At 42.6% G+C, this 22,959-nt stretch overlaps 2 protein-coding genes across 5 annotated transcripts; both read left to right on the top strand.

Annotated features, from left to right (window-relative positions):
* The first annotated feature begins 5,290 nt into the window (after positions 1-5,290).
* Positions 5,291-18,809, top strand: LOC117314747 (vacuolar membrane protein CAGL0J10076g-like). Of its 4 annotated transcripts, XM_033868841.1 has the most exons (9): positions 5,349-5,476; positions 7,968-8,032; positions 8,165-8,197; positions 8,538-8,813; positions 9,324-9,491; positions 11,618-11,869; positions 12,490-12,525; positions 15,876-15,957; positions 17,909-18,809. In XM_033868841.1, the coding sequence occupies exons 4-9, from the start codon at positions 8,591-8,593 to the stop codon at positions 18,546-18,548; spliced, it is 1,401 nt and encodes a 466-aa protein (XP_033724732.1). In that variant the 5' UTR covers positions 5,349-5,476; positions 7,968-8,032; positions 8,165-8,197; positions 8,538-8,590; the 3' UTR covers positions 18,549-18,809. The 4 variants fall into 4 exon arrangements, with proteins under 4 accessions (XP_033724733.1, XP_033724731.1, XP_033724730.1 ...); XM_033868842.1 differs by lacking the exons at positions 7,968-8,032; positions 8,165-8,197 and having other exon boundaries at positions 5,291-5,476; positions 17,909-18,094; positions 18,212-18,809; XM_033868840.1 differs by lacking the exons at positions 7,968-8,032; positions 8,165-8,197 and having other exon boundaries at positions 5,291-5,476; positions 17,915-18,809.
* A 755-nt stretch (positions 18,810-19,564) lies between these two features.
* LOC117344809 (extensin-3-like) lies at positions 19,565-21,267 on the top strand. Its single transcript, XM_033907634.1, has 2 exons — positions 19,565-19,583; positions 19,742-21,267. Exons 1-2 carry the CDS (start codon positions 19,565-19,567, stop codon positions 21,265-21,267), a joined length of 1,545 nt encoding a protein of 514 aa, XP_033763525.1.
* The last annotated feature ends 1,692 nt before the right edge of the window (positions 21,268-22,959 follow it).

Here is a 22,959-nt window from a genome sequence, read left to right as displayed (position 1 = left end):
CCCTACACACTCGTCCTCACATGGACCTTACTGTGGTGTCCCCTACACACTCGTCCTCACATGGACCTTACTGTGGTGTCCCCTACACACTCGTCCTCACATGAACCTTACTGTGGTGTCCCCTACACACTCGTCCTCACATGGACCTTACTGTGGTGTCCCCTACACACTCGTCCTCACATGGACCTTACTGTGGTGTCCCCTACACACTCGTCCTCACATGGACCTTACTGTGGTGTCCCCTACACACTCGTCCTCACATGGACCTTACTGTGGTGTCCCCTACACACTCGTCCTCACATGGACCTTACTGTGGTGTCCCCTACACACTCGTCCTCACATGGACCTTACTGTGGTGTCCCCTACACACTCGTCCTCACATGGACCTTACTGTGGTGTCCCCTACACACTCGTCCTCACATGGACCTTACTGTGGTGTCCCCTACACACTCGTCCTCACATGGACCTTACTGTGGTGTCCCCTACACACTCGTCCTCACATGGACCTTACTGTGGTGTCCCCTACACACTCGTCCTCACATGGACCTTACTGTGGTGTCCCCTACACACTCGTCCTCACATGGACCTTACTGTGGTGTCCCCTACACACTCGTCCTCACATGGACCTTACTGTGGTGTCCCCTACACACTCGTCCTCACATGGACCTTACTGTGGTGTCCCCTACACACTCGTCCTCACATGGACCTTACTGTGGTGTCCCCTACACACTCGTCCTCACATGGACCTTACTGTGGTGTCCCCTACACACTCGTCCTCACATGGACCTTACTGTGGTGTCCCCTACACACTCGTCTTCACATGGACCTTACTGTGGTGTCCCCTACACACTCGTCCTCACATGGACCTTACTGTGGTGTCCCCTACACACTCGTCCTCACATGGACCTTACTGTGGTGTCCCCTACACACTCGTCCTCACATGGACCTTACTGTGGTGTCCCCTACACACTCGTCCTCACATGGACCTTACTGTGGTGTCCCCTACACACTCGTCCTCACATGAACCTTACTGTGGTGTCCCCTACATACTCGTCCTCACATGGACCTTACTGTGTGTCCCCTACACACTCGTCCTCACATGGACCTTACTGTGGTGTCCCCTACACACTCGTCCTCACATGGACCTTACTGTGGTGTCCCCTACACACTCGTCCTCACATGGACCTTACTGTGGTGTCCCCTACACACTCGTCCTCACATGGACCTTACTGTGGTGTCCCCTACACACTCGTCCTCACATGGACCTTACTGTGGTGTCCTCTACACACTCGTCCTCACATGGACCTTACTGTGGTGTCCCCTACACACTCGTCCTCACATGACCTTACTGTGGTGTCCCCTTCACACTCGTCCTCACATGGACCTTACTGTGGTGTCCCCTACACACTCGTCCTCACATGGACCTTACTGTGGTGTCCCCTACACACTCGTCCTCACATGGACCTTCACTGTGGTGTCCCCTACACACTCGTCCTCACATGGACCTTACTGTGGTGTCCCCTACACACTCGTCCTCACATGGACCTTACTGTGGTGTCCCCTACACACTCGTTCTCACATGGACCATACTGTGGTGTCCCCTACACACTCGTCCTCACATGGACCTTACTGTGGTGTCCCCTGACACTTGTCCTCACATGGACCTAACTGTGGTGTCCCCTACACACTTGCCCTCACATGGACCTAACTGTGGTGTCCCCTACACACTCGTCCTCACATGGACCTTACTGTGGTGTCCCCTACACACTCGTCCTCACATGGACCTTACTGTGGTGTCCCCTACACACTCGTCCTCACATGGACCTTACTGTGGTGTCCCCTACACACTCGTCCTCACATGGACCTTACTGTGGTGTCCCCTACACACTCGTCCTCACATGGACCTAACTGTGGTGTCCCCTACACACTCGTCCTCACATGGACCTTACTGTGGTGTCCCCTACACACTCGTCCTCACATGGACCTTACTGTGGTTTCCCCTACACACTCGTCCTCACATGGACCTTACTGTGGTGTCCCCTACACACTCGTCCTCACATGGACCTTACTGCGGTGTCCCCTACACACTCGTCCTCACATGGACTTCACTGTGGTGTCCCCTACACACTCGTCCTCACATGGACCTTACTGTGGTGTCCCCTACACACTCGTCCTCACATGGACCTTACTGCTGGTGTCCCCTACACACTCATCCTCACATGGACTTCACTGTGGTGTCCCCTACACACTCGTCCCTCACATGGACCTTACTGTGGTGTCCCCTACACACTCGTCCTCACATGGACCTTACTGTGGTGTCCCCTACACACTCGTCCTCACATGGACCTTACTGTGGTGTCCCCTACACACTCGTCCTCACATGGACCTTACTGTGGTGTCCCCTACACACTCGTCCTCACATGGACCTTACTGTGGTGTCCCCTACACACTCGTCCTCACATGGACCTTACTGTGGGTGTCCCCTACACACTCGTCCTCACATGGACCTTACTGTGGTGTCCCCTACACACTCGTCCTCACATGGACCTTACTGCGGTGTCCCCTACACGCTCGTCCTCACATGGACTTCACTGTGGTGTCCCCTACACACTCGTCCTCACATGAACCTTACTGTGGTGTCCCCTACACACTCGTCCTCACATGGACCTTACATGTGGTGTCCCCTACACACTCGTCCTCACTATGGACCTTACTGTGGTGTCCCCTACACACTCGTCCTCACATGGACCTTACTGCGGTGTCCCCTACACACTCGTCCTCACATGGACCTTACTGTGGTGTCCCCTACACACTCGTCCTCACATGACCTTACTGTGGTGTCCCCTACACACTCGTCCTCACATGGACCTTACTGTGGTGTCCCCTACACACTCGTCCTCACATGGACCTTACTGTGGTGTCCCCTACACACTCGTCCTCACATGAACCTAACTGTGGTGTCCCCTACACACTCGTCCTCACATGGACCTTACTGTGGTGTCCCCTACACACTCGTCCTCACATGGACCTTACTGTGGTGTCCCCTACACACTCGTCCTCACATGGACCTTACTGTGGTGTCCCCTACACACTCGTCCTCACATGGACCTTACTGCTATGTCCCCTACACACTCGTCCTCACATGGACTTCACTGTGGTGTCCCCTACACACTCGTCCTCACATGGACCTTACTGTGGTGTCCCCTACACACTCGTCCTCACATGGACCTTACTGCGGTGTCCCCTACACACTCGTCCTCACATGGACCTTACTGTGGTGTCCCCTTCACACTCGTCCTCACATGGACCTTACTGCGGTGTCCCCTACACACTCGTCCTCACATGGACCTTACTGTTGTGTCCCTGGAGTACCGACACAGAGGTCAGCTGTGAGTGTGCGCAATCATAATCTCTACTAACTATATATACTCACGTGTAGGTACCTACTTTAAAACAGGGATAGGAATGATAATTTAACAAGAAATATCTTTAAAAACGATAAACAGCATTGAGTTTTAATGCTGGTGGTTTGCTGGTGAAATAAATTGACAAACTAATGCATTCTGGCTCGGATAATTATATCAGTTTGAATCATTTTTGGTGATAATAAGACTACATTTCAATCAGAAATATAATTCTATTAATGTGTCATTTGAAAAGATACATCCACATACTTCATCTTAACCCGTAACGCCACCTGTCGCGTCATATCCGAGGCCAAAAGAATATTATACGGCTTTGCCGAAAATTTTTATATTTAGGAGTCATATCACCCTGTTCAGATTTACCCTCTCATCAGCTTACTTATTCTTTAGACTATTAAAACGTGGGTCGGGCACCTACAAAATGTTTTTATTGCATAACAGCCAGGTATGGTAATTTGAAACTTTCAGAAAGGTGTCATCCTGTTTCTCCCAAAACTGAAAAATATATGTCCTGTTTCTCCCAAAAACTTATGTAAACAATATAGGGAAAGTGTTGTTTTAATAGTTAAGTCAGAGACATATATACAGAGAGATTAGTAACATCGCTATTTCCCCGTACACATAGTGGCTCCCTTTATTCGTGACCACTCAAGCATATCCCTTATCGAGAGCGGCCTGTCTCCTATCAAACACACGCGAGCGCAGGTAAATCGGGCTATGCGCATGTGTGTATCGTAGTATTGGAACTTATTCGACATGTTCTGGTTAATCCGCCATTACGTCAGACCAAAACATCGTCATTTTAAATACACACAGAAAGCACATCGTTTTATTTTGGCCACTACAAAAGTTACCACATTAACCAAAAACTATCAAACTTATGGGATATAGTCTTATTGATCATGCATATTATTGTCATTTATCCGTATTTTCAAAAATCCATTGGGTCCTATTCGACATGTCCAAGTTTGTAATTAAGCCGCCATTACGTCAGACCAAAACATCGTCAATTTTAAACGCACACAAAAAGCACATCGTTTTATTTAGGCCACTACAAAAGTTACCACATTAACCAAAAACTATCATACTTATGGAATGTGGTCTTGATTATCATGCACATTGTTGTCATTTATCCGTATTCTCGAAAACCACATAGGGACTTTTCAAAAATTGGAGATTCCCGCCGATCTTTCCTGCGTTGTGCTTGACTTTCATACTCAAAATACAAACACTTGGACAGCAAATTGTGATATATTTCATATTGATGACACTTCTGCACTTTGATATTAATAAAATTAAAGCACATAATTGGATCTTGGTGATGATTTCAAATAGAAATTATCGATAATTATGTGTCTGGTTTTCAAATTTTCTCCAATATGGCGTCTAGTGAAGACTGAACCGAGCGACCGCAAAGGATTGTGGGAAGGTCAGGGGCCACTATGTAAACACAAGGGCAAATAGAGAGCTGCCAATGTCTCTGGTTAAGTTAACTGCTACCTGTACAGGTAAACCAACGTTCCTGTTACCTGTACAGGTAAATTTAAAAATAAAACGTGTAATTTAATAAGAAATAGATAGATAAAAATAAAAAGTTATGCATGTATAATTTATGATAAATTTATAGAAGTGATTATAATTGTTTTATTTTTTTTTTAATTTTTCCATGTATTCATAAATGGAGAAACAGGATTAAACCATTTGAAAACAACATTGCCGTCCAATGTTTACATTGTGTAATGCCCGCGGGGATCTACCTGTGTTTTACCTTGAACTCGTATATATCTGTTAGATAATACAGACATCGCACACCTGTACAATCTGACATAATCGGCACACTTGAACACGTCCTTCCTAATATGACTCAGCGGGGAATTCCAGAGTTCTCGGTCATTATCTATATTCTCGTTAGCTATGCTGAGTACGAAGGTGTCCATGTCTGAATGAAAAGAGGGATTTCAACATCTAGCGCCTGTGATCCCCGGGACCAAAGATGTTTATGACCCCCGGGATATTAAGTACTATTGTTCTAGTACTAGGACTGTATGTAGGTAAGTATACTTGTTTACCTGTAAGCTATACAGGTGTGATATGCGAGTCCCTGATACACATACTGTATTGTTTACCTGTACATGTACAGGTGTGTAGAGGTGTGTTAAAACAAGGTGTCGCTCACTATATGTGTAATGCAAAATACGTATGCCAGAAATTTACATCTCGGTTTCCAGTGCAAAATTTTAATAAGGATATGTTCCAAACTCATCATACAAACCCTACAGAAACACTAAGTAATTATCATATATATACACACGAAATGTATGGGTGTACATGTCAATGTAGACAGATCGGTCTTACAGACAGGGGATTACATATACATCATTATCACCTTATGGCATCAAAGTTTATAACTTTTTATTCAGATTTTGGCTTTGGGTGAAAAGTGTATATTATAAATTAATATTGGGTCAGTAATATACTGACCAAGGTCCGGGGATGATATTGGGTCAGTAATATACTGACCAAGAGGTCCAGGATGATGATATTGGGTCAGTAATATACTGACCAAGAGGTCTGGGGTTATGATATTGGGTCAGTAACATACTGACCAAGAGGTCCGGGGTGATGATATTGGGTCAGTAATATACTGACCAAGAGGTCCGGGGTGATGATATTGGGTCAGTATACGTAGTGTACTGACCAAGAGGTCAGGGGTGATGATATTGGGCCAGTAGTATACTGACCAAGAGATCCGTGGTGATGATATTGGGTCAGTAATATACTGACCAAGAGGTCTGGGGTGATGATATTGGGTCAGTAATTATATATACTGACCAAGAGGTCCGGGGGGATGATAGTGGTCAGTAGTATACTGACCAAGAGGTCCGGGGTGATGATATTGGGTCAGTAATATACTGACCAAGAGGTCCGGGGTGATGATATTGGGTCAGTATACGTAGTGTACTGACCAAGAGGTCAGGGGTGATGATATTGGGCCAGTAGTATACTGACCAAGAGATCCGTGGTGATGATATTGGGTCAGTAATATACTGACCAAGAGGTCTGGGGTGATGATATTGGGTCAGTAATTATATATACTGACCAAGAGGTCCGGGGGGATGATAGTGGTCAGTAGTATACTGACCAAGAGGTCCGGGGTGATGATATTGGGTCAGTAATATACTGACCAAGAGGTCTGGGGGGATGATAGTGGTCAGTAATATACTGACCAAGAGGTCCGGGGTGATGATATTGGGTCAGTAGTATACTGACCAAGAGGTCCGGGGTGATGATATTGGGTCAGTAATATACTGACCAAGAGGTCTGGGTTGATGATATTGGGTCAGTAATATACTGACCAAGAGGTCCGGGGTGATGATATTGGGTCAGTAATATACTGACCAAGAGGTCCGGGGTGATGATATTGGGTCAGTAATATACTGACCAAGAGGTCCGGGGTGATGATAGTGTGGTCAGAGTATACTGACAAAGAGGTTCCGGGGTGATGAATATTGGGTCAGTAATATCCTGACCAAGAGGGTCCGGGTTGAGATATTGGGTCAGTATACGTAGTGTAACTGACCAAGAGGTCAGGGGTGCTGATATTGGGCCAGTAGTTACTGACCAAGAGATCCGTGGTGATGATATGGGTCAGTAATATACGGACCAAGAGGTTCGGGGTGTGATATTTGGTCAGTAATTTAATACTGACCAAGGGTCGGGGGGATGATATGTGTTCAGTAGTATACTGACCAAGAGGTCCGGGGTGATGATATTGGGTCAGTAATAACTGACCAAGAGGTCTGGGGGGATGATAGTGGTCAGTAATATACTGACCAAGAGGTCCGGGGTGATGAATTTGGGTCAGTTAGTGTTACTGACCAAGAGGTCCGGGGTGATGATATGGGTCAGTAATATAATGACCAAGAGGGGTCTGGGTTGATATTGGGTCAGTAATATACTGACCAAGAGGTCCGGGGTGATGATATTGGGTCAGTAATATACTGACCAAGACGTCCGGGGTGATGATATTGGGTCAGTAATATACTGACCAAGAGGTCCGGGGTGATGATATTGGGTCAGTAATATACTGACCAAGAGGTCAGGGGTGATGATATTGGGTCAGTAGTGTACTGACCAAGAGGTCTGGGTTGATGATATTGGGTCAGTAGTGTACTGACCAAGAGGTCCGGGGTGATGATATTGGGTCAGTAATATACTGACCAAGAGGTCCGGGGTGATGATATTGGGTCAGTAATATACTGACCAAGAGGTCCGGGTGATGATATTGGGTCAGTAATATACTGACCAAGAGGTCTGGGTGATGATATTGGGTCAGTAATATACTGACCAAGATGTCCGGGGTGATGATATTGGGTTAGTAGCATTATAGCCCCATTAGACCTGTCCTTAAGCATGCAGTAGTATATATGATAGGCTCATTCACTCTTCCTGTCGTCTGGATGTTGGTTGTTCAGCAACTGTCTTGCTAACCAGGATCAACTTTTCCATTTGAAAAACTTTTTCTCAATATTTGGCTTACAGATTTCTCGGATGAAAAAGTTTGTGAAAGAAATGACCTTGCCGTAATATTTTTCTGCTGCATCGAGATTGTGTGGGGTTGGACACTCCCCCTACATCTGTCTGTTTGTGGTTCTTGGGGAGCTTAGAAAGTGACCAGTCTGTGCTGTTGTGGTTGTGTCCTTTGATAAGACACTTTAACCCTAAATGCTCTGGATAGCATGTGAAGGGCCTCCTGTATGTTGTTCAGTGAGGTAGTCACCAACTACTACAAGGCGACCTCGCCTCAAAATGACCTTGGCTGTTCACCGGGAGACAAACCCAGCCAACAAACAAAAAGCATCCAGTTTTAAGATATCAAGTATCATACAAAATATATATTAAAAATAGGAACAAAAAAATCCAGTATCCAGTCATATTCCCAAACCTTTAATTCATCCTTCCATTTTGTAAGGCTTTAGAATTAATATCAATACTGTATTTTCAGTATTGTGATTATCAAATGACATGTTTTCTTAATATTTCAAAACCAAGCCCCTGTGGTCCAGGTAATCATTATCCAATTCAATGTTTGTAAAATTATTTACATTCTAGCTCGTTTGAAGTCATCTGAAGTATACCGATGTCCAGCTGGCTTGTCTGGTACAATGTACACACACAATAGCCATTGTTACCGGTATGTGGACACCACAGCAACCTGGGATGAGGCTAGTGCGGACTGTTCCTCTACCGATGGCGGCCATCTTGTGGTGATTTTGGATCAATCGACACAAAACTTCATTGCGTCATTACCTTTCTCTGCCAATACGTACCAGATCTGGATAGGGTTTTCAGATCGAAGTCAGGAGCAGCATTGGAAATGGGTCACAGGTAAAATAGTGGGAATATAATCTACTAATTAGGAAATTCAAATATTTAACCTTGGGATCAAAACACATCGTGTTGACGATTATAGATATATAACATGGTAACAAAATACACACATACAAAGAATGTATGACGAATGAAGACAATTGTATAATTCATACCATGATCAGGCCTCAAACTCATGTTCTACAACATCTTGCCAGAAATGCCTGCAGCTTACACCACTACACCAAGTCCATATGGTCTTGATATGTATAGACGATCAGTTTGCAAACATCTTTTGGCTAACTGTGGTAAAGAGAATCTTGAAATTGTTTCCATTTCATATAAAATTTATGAAACTCATCCCTACTTTTCAATCTAAACTCATTGTTTGGTGATACCAGGTATGTTGAATTACTAGACCGGCTTAAAAAAAATTGATATGAAATGAAAATAAGCATTAGATCCTGATCATTATTGTCTACGATCACATTAGTCGGACACTGTACATGTGTTTGGTGTGTTATGAAGGGGAAGAATGGAGTTATGACTTCTGGTATACTGGATATCCTAAATTATGTTACGGACCCAATGATGTCTGTCCAGAGGATTGTGCATACATGCGGAAATCGGACGGACGATGGCGAGAAGATCATTGTAATAATAATCACATCAGATATCAGTACATCTGTCAGTATGGTAAGTATACAATGTCTACTTTAACAATGATAACATCAGATATCAGTACATCTGTCAGTATGGTATACAATGTCTACTGTAACAATGATAACATCAGATATCAGTACATCTGTCAGTATGGTATACAATATCTACTGTAACAATGATAACATCAGATATCAGTACATCTGTCAGTATGGTATACAATGTCTACTGTAACAATGATAACATCAGATATCAGTACATCTGTCAGTATGGTAAGTATACAATGTCTACTGTAACAATGATAACATCAGATATCAGTACATCTGTCAGTACGGTATACAATGTCTACTGTAACAATGATAACATCAGATATCAGTACATCTGTCAGTACGGTATATAATGTCTACTGTAACAATGATAACATCAGATATCAGTACATCTGTCAGTATGGTATACAATGTCTACTGTAACAATGATAACATCAGATATCAGTACATCTGTCAGTATGGTATGTCTACTGTAACAATGATAACATCAGATATCAGTACATCTGTCGGTATGGTATACAATGTCTACTGTAACAATGATAACATCAGATATCAGTACATATGTCAGTATGGTATACAATGTCTACTGTAACAATGATAACATCAGATATCAGTACATCTGTCAGTATGGTATACAATGTCTACTGTAACAATGATAACATCAGATATCAGTACATCTGTCAGTATGGTATACAATGTCTACTGTAACAATGATAACATCAGATATCAGTACATCTGTCAGTATGGTAAGTATACAATGTCTACTGTAACAATGATAACATCAGGTATCAGTACATCTGTCAGTACGGTATACAATGTCTACTGTAACAATGATAACATCAGATATCAGTACATCTGTCAGTATGGTATACAATGTCTACTGTAACAATGATAACATCAGATATCAGTACATCTGTCAGTATGGTATACAATGTCTACTGTAACAATGATAACATCAGATATCAGTACATCTGTCAGTATGGTATACAATGTCTACTGTTACAATGATAACATCAGATATCAGTACATCTGTCAGTATGGTAAGTATACAATGTCTACTGTAACAATGATAACATCAGATATCAGTACATCTGTCAGTATGGTATACAATGTCTACTGTAACAATGATAACATCAGATATCAGTACATCTGTCAGTATGGTATACAATGTCTACTATAACAATGATAACATCAGATATCAGTACATCTGTCAGTATGGTATACAATGTCTACTGTAACAATGATAACATCAGATATCAGTACATCTGTCAGTATGGTATACAATGTCTACTGTTACAATGATAACATCAGATATCAGTACATCTGTCAGTATGGTATACAATATCTACTGTAACAATGTGTGTATATCAACATATTATGTGTGGTGATCAGTTCATGGTGAAACATGTGACGATTATTTCAGTCAATTCAAGGATTTCTCATGCTATCATATTGAAATAAAATTTGGGAAAGGGATTGATTTCAGAGCGAAAAGATGAAAAATGAAATTAATGATATAATTAAATGTCACTGTGGCTTTGCATGATTTTCCAAATACAGTCAAACCTGCTCTAAAGGCCACCTCTGTTAAGCGGTCAGTCTGTGGTCCGCCCGATGGAAAACACTATATAATAAACCTTAAATAAGCGGTCACCTGTCTAACGCGGCCAATGGCCACAAAAATCTGTCCCGAGTCATTGTATTGTCCTGTATTAAGCGGCCATTTTGTTCTGAAGTAGACATCCGCGAGGATCACATGGCCAGATATTTTTATCAAATTCATCAAAACTTTTATCTTTGTTGGTTTTCATTTCAAAATACCCTGTACATGGTACATTGTTATCAGTATCAATACATGCTTTATAATATGATCAATTCAATAAACTGTTGAAAAAAGAATTGGGCAACAGGCAGTTCCTGGCTAACCTGGTTTAAGCAGCCACCTGTCTTATGCAGCCGATATCTGTCGATCCCTGGGGTGGCCACTTAATACAGGTTTGACTGTAATATGGTCCATATATAAATATAGACCATCATTTAGAAAATTGTGCCAAGCCCCTGTGATTAAATGTGATGGATTTTGTTTCCTTTAATTAAAATCATTGTTATTGTCAGACATGGGACCACCGACTACAGCGACAACTAAACCAACGACAACTACTACCACAACAACCAAACCAACGACAACTACTACCATGACGACCAAACCAACGACAACTACTACAACATCTCATACAACAAGTAAAGATACAACAACAGTGTTACCGCTAACGACAGTTACCAGAACTACAACCAGTACGCCTGCCATAACTGTTACCATGACAACAGAACCATCTACAACTACTGAGCCAATGGTCGCTGGGATGGGTAAGGATAAGTTATACAACAGCTGAGTGCTTGGTTGTAGATGGTGGTGATTGTTGGGTGGGAGGGGGGTAAATTGTAGTGGATATCAAACTTGCCTTTTACCTAGGTCAAGTTAATGAACAATGCCCTGTTCTGCTGTGAAAAGGTATCCTGTGTTATCCTCAGCTGATATTAACTTGGATTTGTTTGTCCGTCTATCACGCTTCGTTTCCAATAGCTACAACAAATGTTTACTGATCTCCTTCAAACTTGGTTACACGATTTAGGCCCGATGGGCTCGTCTAAGTTTGATTGCCACATTTGCCAGACTTTTGATGAAGTAAGGGTCCCTTTATTAACTATATAATAATGTTTTTCTGTTGTTTCCGTGGAATAATTGGAACAGATTTTCTTCAAACCTGATAACAAATCGGTTCAGGGCTAGTAAGTGATGTTACATTAAAGTTCATTTTTTGGAATGTGTCTTATTTTGTTGGCTTGATTTCCAGGTGAGCGATACAGGCCCCATGGGCCTCTTGTTTGGAATGTGTCTTATTTTGTTGGCTTGATTTCCAGGTGAGAGGTCTAGGTAACACATTATCTCCTAGCACTAATAAACTGCTTTGTTATCTAATTCCCAGGTCAGTTACAAGATGGAGACAAATCTCTGTCGACTGGTAAGTAATGATCTTTTCATCATAAACATTGGATGGAAATTTTAATTCTTCCCCTTTTTTTCTCCATTATTTTGTGCCTGTCTGTCTGTAATTTCATTTTTACATGTATATCTGGTGTGGACAGGTAGGCATTTTTTGGGGTAATATTATTAATTTACATAATTTTATTACCAGATGTAATTTGTTACACTTGACATGTTTTTGTTGGACAGGGTCCATGTGGGGCAAGACTAAATCCCTGATGGTGTCGGGGGAGGGACTGTTTGGGGCAAGACTAAATCCCTGATAGTGTCAGGGGAGGGGGACTGTTTGGGGCAAGACTAAATCCCTGATGGTGTCAGGGAGGGACTGTTTGAGGCAAGACTAAATCCCTGATGGTGTCTTGGGAGGGACTGTTTGGGGCAAGACTAAATCCCTGATGGTGTCGGGGGAGGGACTGTTTGGGGCCAGACTAAATCCCTGATGGTGTCGGGGGAGGGACTGTTTGGGACAAGACTAAATCCCTGATGGTGTCGGGGGAGGGACTGTTTGGGGCAAGACTAAATCCCTGATGGTGTCAGCGGGGGAGGGACTGTTTGGGGCAAGACTAAATCCCTGATGGTGTCTTGGGAGGGACTGTTTGGGGCCAGACTAAATCCCTGATGGTGTCAGCGGGGGAGGGACTGTTTGGGACAAGACTAAATCCCTGATAGTGTCAGGGGAGGGACTGTTTGGGACAAGACTAAATCCCTGATGGTGTCGGGGGAGGGACTGTTTGGGGCAAGACTAAATCCCTGATAGTGTCAGGGGAGGGACTGTTTGGGGCAAGACTAAATCCCTGATGGTGTCGGGGGAGGGACTGTTTGGGGCAAGACTAAATCCCTAATGTTTGGGGGGAGGGACTGTTTGGGGCCAGACTAAATCCCTGATGGTTTCGGGGGAGGGACTGTTTTGGGCCAGACTTAATCCCTGATGGTGTCGGGGAGGGACTGATTGGGGCAAGACTAAATCCCTGGTGTGTCGGGGAGGGACTGTTTGGGGCAAGACTAAATCCCTGATGGTGTCGGGGGAGGGGGACGGTTTGGGGCAAGACTAAATACCTGATGGTGTCGGGGGAGAGACTGTTTGGGGCTAGACTAAATCCCTGATGGTGTCGGGGGAGAGACTGTTTGGGGCAAGACTAAATTCCTGAAGGGAAGGGACCATGTAGGGGTAGTCTGAATCCATGAAGGTGGGGCCAGATTAAATCCCTTTTGGTGTCAGTTAGGGACCATCTGATACAAGACTAAAGTCTTGGAAGGTGTCAGGAGGGACAGTGTGGGGCCACAAAAAATCCTTGGCAGTTTTAGTGAGGAGCTAGAGTAAATCCCTGACAGTGTAAGGAAACAATATGGGGCAAGTTAAGGAGAAACAATATGGGACCAGACAGTCTGGGAGAGACAATATGGGGCCAGACAGTCTGGGAGGGACAATATGGGGCCAGACAGTCAGGGAGGGACAATATGGGGCCAGACAGTCAGGGAGGGACAATATGGGGCCAGACAGTCAGGGAGAGACAATATGGGGCCAGACAGTAAAGGGAGAGACAATATGGGGCCAGACAGTCAAGGAGAGACAATATGGGGCCAGACAGTCAGGGAGAGACAATATGGGGCCAGACAGTCAGGGAGAGACAATATGGGGCCAGACAGTCAGGGAGAGACAATATGGGGCCAGACAGTCAGGGAGAGACAATATGGGGCCAGACAGTCAGGGAGAGACAATATGGGGCCAGACAGTCAGTGAGAGACAATATGGGGCCAGACAGTCAGGGAGGGACAATATGGAGCCAGACAGTCAGGGAGGGACAATATGGGGCCAGACAGTAAGGGAGAGACAATATGGGGCCAGACAGTCAGGGAGGGACAATATGGGGCCAGTCAAGGAGAGACAATATGGGGCCAGACAGTGAGGGAGGGACAATATGGGGCCAGACAGTCAGGGAGGGACAATGTGGGGCCAGATAGTCAGGGAGAGACAATATGGGGCCAGACAGTCAGGGAGGGACAATATGGGGCCAGACAGTCAGGGAGGGACAATATGGGGCCAGACAGTAAGGGAGAGACAATATGGGGCCAGACAGTCAGGGAGGGACAATATGGGGCCAGTCAAGGAGAGACAATATGGGGCCAGACAGTGAGGGAGGGACAATATGGGGCCAGACAGTCAGGGAGGGACAATGTGGGGCCAGATAGTCAGGGAGAGACAATATGGGGCCAGACAGTCAGGGAGGGACAATATGGGGCCAGACAGTAAGGGAGGGACAATATGGGGCCAGACAGTCAGGGAGAGACAATATGGGGCCAGACAGTCAGGGAGGGACAATATGGGGCCAGACAGTCAGAGAGAGACAATATGGGGCCAGACAGTCAGGGAGAGACAATATGGAGCCAGACAGTCAGAGAGAGACAATATGGGGCCAGACAGTCAGGGAGAGACAATATGGGGCCAGACAGTCAGGGAGGGACAATATGGGGCCAGTCAAGGAGAGACAATATGGAGCCAGACAGTCAGGGAGAGACAATATGGAGCCAGACAGTCAGAGAGAGACAATATGGGGCCAGACAGTCAGGGAGGGACAATATGGGGCCAGACAGTCAGGGAGAGACAATATGGGGCCAGACAGTCAGGGAAAGACAATATGGAGCCAGACAGTCAGAGAGAGACAATATGGGGCCAGACAGTCAGGGAGGGACAATATGGGGCCAGACAGTCAAGGAGGGACAATATGGGGCCAGTCAAGGAGAGACAATATGGAGCCAGACAGTCAGGGAGAGACAATATGGAGCCAGACAGTCAGAGAGAGACAATATGGGGCCAGACAGTCAGGGAGGGACAATATGGGGCCAGACAGTCAGGGAGAGACAATATGGGGCCAGACAGTCAGGGAGAGACAATATGGAGCCAGACAGTCAGAGAGAGACAATATGGGGCCAGACAGTCAGGGAGAGACAATATGGGGCCAGACAGTCAGGGAGGGACAATATGGGGCCAGTCAAGGAGAAACAATATAGGGCCAGACAGTCAGGGAGGGACAATATGGGGCCAGACAGTCAAGGAGGGACAATATGGGGCCAGTCAAGGAGAGACAATATGGAGCCAGACAGTCAGGGAGAGACAATATGGAGCCAGACAGTCAGAGAGAGACAATATGGGGCCAGACAGTCAGGGAGGGACAATATGGGGCCAGACAGTCAGGGAGAGACAATATGGGGCCAGACAGTCAGGGAGAGACAATATGGGGCCAGACAGTCAGGGAGGGACAATATGGGGCCAGACAGTAAAAGGAGGGACAATATGGGGCCAGACTAATTCCCTAAATTTTCTTACAGGTGGCCTTATTGGACTCCTTCTCATGTTGATCATCCTTATTCTGCTGATCCTGGTGGTCCTCCTGATAATAATCCGTCGGCGGTTAGTAATAAATACTCCATACCACAATTTACAGTAATTTCATGTCAAAATTTAAATCTTAATGTGAATTATACAGAATTTTATAGTAATACAGTATTATATAGAATATTATAGTAATACAATATTATATAGAATATTATAGTAATACAGTATTATATAGAATTTTATAGTAATACAGTATTATATAGAATTTTATAGTAATACAGTATTATATAGAATATTATAGTAATACAATATTATATGGAATATTATAGTAATACAGTATTATATAGAATTTTATAGTAATACAGTATTACATAGAATATTATAGTTATACAGTATTATATAGAATATTATAGTAATACAATATTATATAGAATATTATAGTAATACAGTATTATATAGAATATTATAGTAATACAGTATTATATAGAATTTTATAGTAATACAGTATTATATAGAATATTATAGTAATACAGTATTTTATAGAATATTATAGTAATACAGTATTATATAGAATATTATAGTAATACAGTATTATATAGAATATTATAGTAATACAGTATTATATAGAATTTTATAGTAATACAGTATTATATAGAATATTATAGTAATACAGTATTATATAGAATATTATAGTAATACAGTATTTTATAGAATTTTATAGTATTTAATAGACTAATATGGACTTATATAGAATTCTATTCAGAAGAATGAGGTCAATATTTTAGATTCTACCAGGTTGGTATAACACAATATTGACTGAACCAAAGATCCTTAATTTATAAATTTTGAAACTTGTTTCTAAAAGGGTGGTTAAGGGTTGTGCATTATAATTATCTTGACACTTTACACTGGGCTAATAAATGTGACGTCACAACAATTATGACGTCATAAACACAATACATTATATTTATCTTGAAACTTTACACTGGGCTAATAAATGTGATGTCACAACAATTATGACGTCATAAACACACTACATTATATTTATCTTGAAACTTTACACTGGGCTATATAAATGTGACGTTACAACAATTATGATGTCATAAACACAATACATTATATTTATCTTGATGAACTAAGTGTTGTGTCACAATGATTATAACGTCATAAACACAATACATTATATTTATCTAGATAACAGGAAAATGACACTGGGCTAAACTAAGTGTGACGTCACACCACGTCATAAACACAATACATCATATTGACTTGGTGTTTCCGGGTAAATATATGTATCGGACTTTTTGAATGTCATTATTGTTAAAAGAAAATATTGGAAATATAAAAATTAAGCTGTGATTTTGTTTTGAGTTGAGAAGTTTGTTCAGGTTTTGTGTTCATGCTATTTACCTCATGCTCCATTGGATTATCATTTAATAAAGTAAAGATAAAAATTTCATCGTCATCAATTATAGACAGATGGTCTTTATATACAGGCAGTCATTATATACAGGCAGTTGTTATTTAAGGTGGTCATTATACACAGGTGGTCGTTATATACAGATGGTTGTTATATACAGGTGGTTGTTATTTAAGGCAATCTTTATATACAGGCGGTCGTTATACATAGGTGGTCATTATATACAGGCAGTCGTTATATAGTTGCAGTCGTTATATACAGATGGTTGTTATATACAGGCAGTCGTTATATACAGGTGGTCGTTAGAGCAGGTTAGACTGTAAATGCAGTTTAATCACTATAATGGCAGAGAGTTTAAAATGAATAAATAGTTACTACTGTATTTTACCGGGATAGGCCCAGGGGGTTAGTGTACTGAAAATGGGCAAAAGTGGGGTGTGTAGGCTTATCCCTAGATAAGACCCTATGCAAGAGGGGTAAAAATTGGCCACCATCTTGGATTATTACACGAATCAATGGTGGGCTAATCCCCGGGCATGGCTTATACCAATAAAATACGGTATGCTAATCAATTGATGGAAATCTATTCTGAAGCTCTTATTTCAGAAACAGAAGGAAGCGATATGAAGCAGAGGACATTTCTGTGAGGTTCCAGAACCATACATATAACACAAATCAACCAAACAATTCATTTCTTGATGGACAGATCGGGACTAGTGTACATTCTGTTGGAAACATATACGAGACACCACAACTTAAACATTGTAACGAATCCCTCTACCACGACAAAAGTTACGAAACACCAGTCAACCGTGACACTTTATGTTGTAAGGGACAACACAGCCATTACGATTTAGTGAAGGAGTCTGACATGGTCGACCTACCCGAAGCCCTCTACCACGACAAAAGTTACGAAACACCAGTCAGCCGTGACACTTTATGTTATAAGGGGCAGGACAACCATTACGATTTAGTGAAGGAGTCTGACACGGTCGACTTACCCGACAAATATTCAAGCTATTCTGAGGTTGATTTTCAAAAACCTGGATGTGTTGATGTGCGGAGTTGTGGTGTGAGTAGCAGAGTTGATGATCCTACATATTCCAATGACCAGACAGAGGCCAGTGATCCAATCTTAGAAAATCGAAATAACGAGGAATTACTACGATACTTTGAGGAATACAACAAAGTTCCGACTGGATATGACAACAATTTATATGTTGATTATAAAAACAAGCCATTGTAATATGTTTACATTTCCGTCTGCCTTATCAGAGTTGTGAACACAGAGTTAAAAAACACGATGCCGTATTAGACCTTTTTAGACTACTTAATACACATTGTATGTTCCAGAAGCCATTTAATGGACAAGGATTTTTGATTCAATATATGTTGTAGTTTACATGGAATAAGCAATATATACTTGTATATCTAAATGTGATAAACCAGCATTGTTTCAATGCACTGTATTTTTGTACAATTAAAATCAACAAAAACAGAAAACTTGCTATCTAGTTAGGATATCAATTCATTAGAAAGACTATGATTCACCAATACCAGGACTTACGAACTTTGAATTCAAGAAAGTTTGTAGCCATTTAAATGCCGTAATACTGTAAATCACTTATATTTCGTGTGGGATTTATTTTCGCATTAATTTGCGAGGAGAGTCAAACGTGAATTCAAATCCCTCGCGAATATTTGTATAAAAATGACAAGAATACTAAGTGGCGTCCATTTTGAATCTACCTTAATCTTTAGTTTAGTTGGTGAGCAAACATCGCCGTTAAAATAATGATAGAATGATAGATGATATACTTATATCAGAGTGTGTTTTGATATCACAAAACACCAAAATTTCACACACACAAAAAAACCCACTGAACACTGATATTGTGGTTGAACTCGGACTTAATTAACTTCTAAACAATGTTTTAAATGTAGTGGTCACCCGGAATACGTCGTACTTTATTACCCACGCTGTTGTAAGTTACATTTATGTAAGGTTACATGTATACATAGCGCTTCCCATCGCTTGATTCTCGAAAAGATATTTACCATAACAAAGTTGAAATCAAACAAATTATTTATTTCATTCAAACATTCAGAGCAAATAATCCCCTGGAGTATAAATCATTCGCAATAGAGAACTGTTCATCGGTAAATACAATTCAGTATGGCCAGACACCGATATCACATGATTGAATCACATGACTTTTCTTGTACTGTCACATGACTCTCATAAAAAAAATGGTTACCAACATGGGAAAATCCCCGATCTGTTAGACAATCTAACGTCATTCGCAAATTTAAAGTCATTATGAGATCGGAATTCTCGAAATTATGTATTCGCGAAAAAGTCGAATTAGGTGAGTTCGTGAAATTAAGTACTCGCGAAATATAAGTGATTTACAGTAACCAGTGATCAGCTCATTCCAGTTCCACTACACCCCTCCCTCCGTGACCAGCCTATTCCATTTCCACTACACCCCTCCCTCCGCGACCAGCCTATTCCAGATACACTCCACACCTCCCTCCGCGACCAGCCTATTCCAGATACACTACACACCTCCCTCCATGACCAGCCTATTCCATTTCCACTACACCCCTCCCTCCACGACCAGCCTATTCCATTTCCACTACACACCTCCCTCCATGACCAGCCTATTCCATTTCCACTACACACCTCCCTCCGCGACCAGCCTATTCCAGATACACTCCACACCTCCCTCCACGACCAGCCTATTCCAGATACACTACACCCCTCCCTCCGCGACAAGCCTATTCCAGATACACTCCACACCTCCCTCCGCGACCAGCCTATTCCAGATACACTCCACACCTCCCTCCGCGACCAGCCTATTCCAGATACACTCCACCCCTCCCTCCACGACCAGCCTATTCCAGATACACTCCACCCCTCCCTCCACGACCAGCCTATTCCAGATACACTCCACACCTCCCTCCACGACCAGCCTATTCCAGATACACTACACCCCTCCCTCCACGACCAGCCTATTCCAGATACACTACACCCCTCCCTCCACGACCAGCCTATTCCAGATACACTACACACCCCTCCCTCCACGACCAGCCTATTCCAGATACACTACACCCCTCCCTCCACGACCAGCCTATTCCAGATACACTACACACACCTCCCTCCACGACCAGCCTATTCCAGATACACTACACACCCCTCCCTCCACGACCAGCCTATTCCAGATACACTACACCCCTCCCTCCACGACCACCCTATTCCAGATACACTACACCCCTCCCTCCACGACCAGCCTATTCCAGATACACTACACACACCTCCCTCCGCGACCAGCCTATTCCAGATACACTACACCCCTCCCTCCATGACCAGCCTATTCCAGATACACTACACACACCTCCCTCCGCGACCAGCCTATTCCAGATACACTACACCCCTCCCTCCACGACCAGCCTATTCCAGATACACTCCACACCTCCCTCCACGACCAGCCTATTCCAGATACACTACACCCCTCCCTCCACGACCAGCCTATTCCAGATACACTCCACACCTCCCTCCACGACCAGCCTATTCCAGATACACTCCACACCTCCCTCCGCGACCAGCCTATTCCAGATACACTACACACACCTCCCTCCGCGACCAGCCTATTCCAGATACACTACACCCCTCCCTCCACGACCAGCCTATTCCAGATACACTACACCCCTCCCTCCACGACCAGCCTATTCCAGATACACTCCACACCTCCCTCCGCGACAAGCCTATTCCAGATACACTACACACACCTCCCTCCGCGACCAGCCTATTCCAGATACACTACACCCCGACCTCCGCGACCAGCCTATTCCAGTTCCACTCCACCCCTCCCTCCGCGACCAGCCTTTTCCAGTTCCACTCCACACCTCCCTCCGCGTCCAGTCTATTCCTCCATTCTTCATCATCAAGCCTACCAGGGTAAGATGACAGAAGTAGTGTACCTGTTTTCATTATGACGAAACCATTAATCCAATGTGGTACCATCTTATCGAGAAATAATACTTGTATTTAGAACAAAACTTTCCACAGAACCAAGAGAAGTAGTTCGTCTCACCTGAAGGAAAAAGTTGGTACTTTTCCAGGATAGTTGATATAATATACTGGTAAGATTGTCGTCCCAACACCAATTTTGCTTTTTCAATCCATCTCAAAAGTGAAAAATACCAAGTGAAATCTATATAAGAAATTTGAGAAAGGGCTTAACAGTTCAAAATATTCTATAAATCTGACAAAATAACAACAAAAATGCAAAAAATCACACAATGTATATTTATTTCATTTAAGTAATGATCAACGTAAATGTTTTTACTTTTGTAAAGAAGCCATAATAATGGGAGTGTAACCCAAACGGAATGGTGAAGCGCTTTAATTTACAATACAGTTTTGGCGTTAACACTCTAAAACGTTAAAAAGTCTGATAAAATGTTGTTATAATTCATCTGTCAGCCATTAATAACACCCACAAATAAACCCCCCTTTTTCATGTTTTGCTCAATCATCAATCCTAATATATCACACTAAAAAAAACATTTACACTAGGGGTGAGGAGCTTATTTGAGGATAAATATGGTATGAAACTTTTACACAAGGACAAGGGGCTTATTTGAGTACATGTATAAAATATGATACAAAACTTTTACACAAGAGGAGGGGGCTTATTTGAGGATAAATATGGTATGAAACTTTTACACTTGGGGAAGGGGCTTATTTGAGGATAAATATGGTACGAAACTATTACACAAGAGGAGGGGGCTTATTTGAGGATAAGTATGGTACAAAACTTTTACACAAGAGGAGGGGGCTTATTTTAGGATAAATATGGTATAAAACTTTTACAAATATGGTATCAAATTTTTACACAAGGGAAGGGGCTTATTTGAGTATAAAATATGGTATGAAACTATTACACAAGGGGAGGGGGCTTACTTGAAGATAAATATGGTATCAAAGTTTTACACAAGGGGAGGGCCTTATTTAAGGATAAATATGGTATCAAAGTTTTACACAAGGAGAGGGGGCTTATTTGAGGATAAATATGGTGTATGGATATGACTGGAGATTTCGTACTTTTTTTAAGAACTCATCCTCTAAGACATTACTAAGTATCTTTAATGCCAATTAAGTTACAAACATTTTTTACTACATTATCGTTATGTTAAATGGTGATTTTCCTTTTGCCAACTGACATACTGGTTTCAAGCAAGATTGAAAAAATGTAGATACAAGAAATGTGTATTTCTTGAAATATGGTTTGATACATTATAACATAATGTCATTTTGGTTAAATGAAATAAAACAATATGAACTGCTTCAAGCAGGAATAAATTATGATGAATCAAGTATAAGTTAATATTATCCACATAGACAGATATACATCCCATTCTGTACAACTGAACAGCAATCTAATATCTCTCATAATGTAGTGTAATGAGAGATACGATTTTAATTAGATTTAACTCAACAGCTACATAGACTATGTTTTCTCAGCCACTGATCATAGTTTATGACTTTATGGTTAACCAGTTTTCTCAGCCACTGATCATAGTTGATGACTTTATGGTTAACCAGTTTTCTCAGCCACTGATCATAGTTGATGACTTTATGGTTAACCAGT

Source organism: Pecten maximus, chromosome 16 (genome assembly GCF_902652985.1).
Source record: "Pecten maximus chromosome 16, xPecMax1.1, whole genome shotgun sequence".
In the NCBI taxonomy this organism is placed as follows: domain Eukaryota; kingdom Metazoa; phylum Mollusca; class Bivalvia; order Pectinida; family Pectinidae; genus Pecten; species Pecten maximus.
Note: the sequence above shows the minus strand (reverse complement) of the source record. Positions and strands in the feature narration are given on the sequence as shown.

What these genes read in the sequence shown, in the direction of transcription:
- LOC117314747 (XM_033868839.1), top strand. Translation starts at nt 5,419, where the DNA reads ATGTTTATGACCCCCGGGATATTAAGTACTATTGTTCTAGTACTAGGA. An exon ending in GCCAATGGTCGCTGGGATGG is followed by an intron (nt 11,870 to 12,489) that starts GTAAGGATAAGT and finishes TCTAATTCCCAG; the next exon opens with GTCAGTTACAAGATGGAGAC. An exon ending in AGACAAATCTCTGTCGACTG is followed by an intron (nt 12,526 to 15,875) that starts GTAAGTAATGAT and finishes ATTTTCTTACAG; the next exon opens with GTGGCCTTATTGGACTCCTT.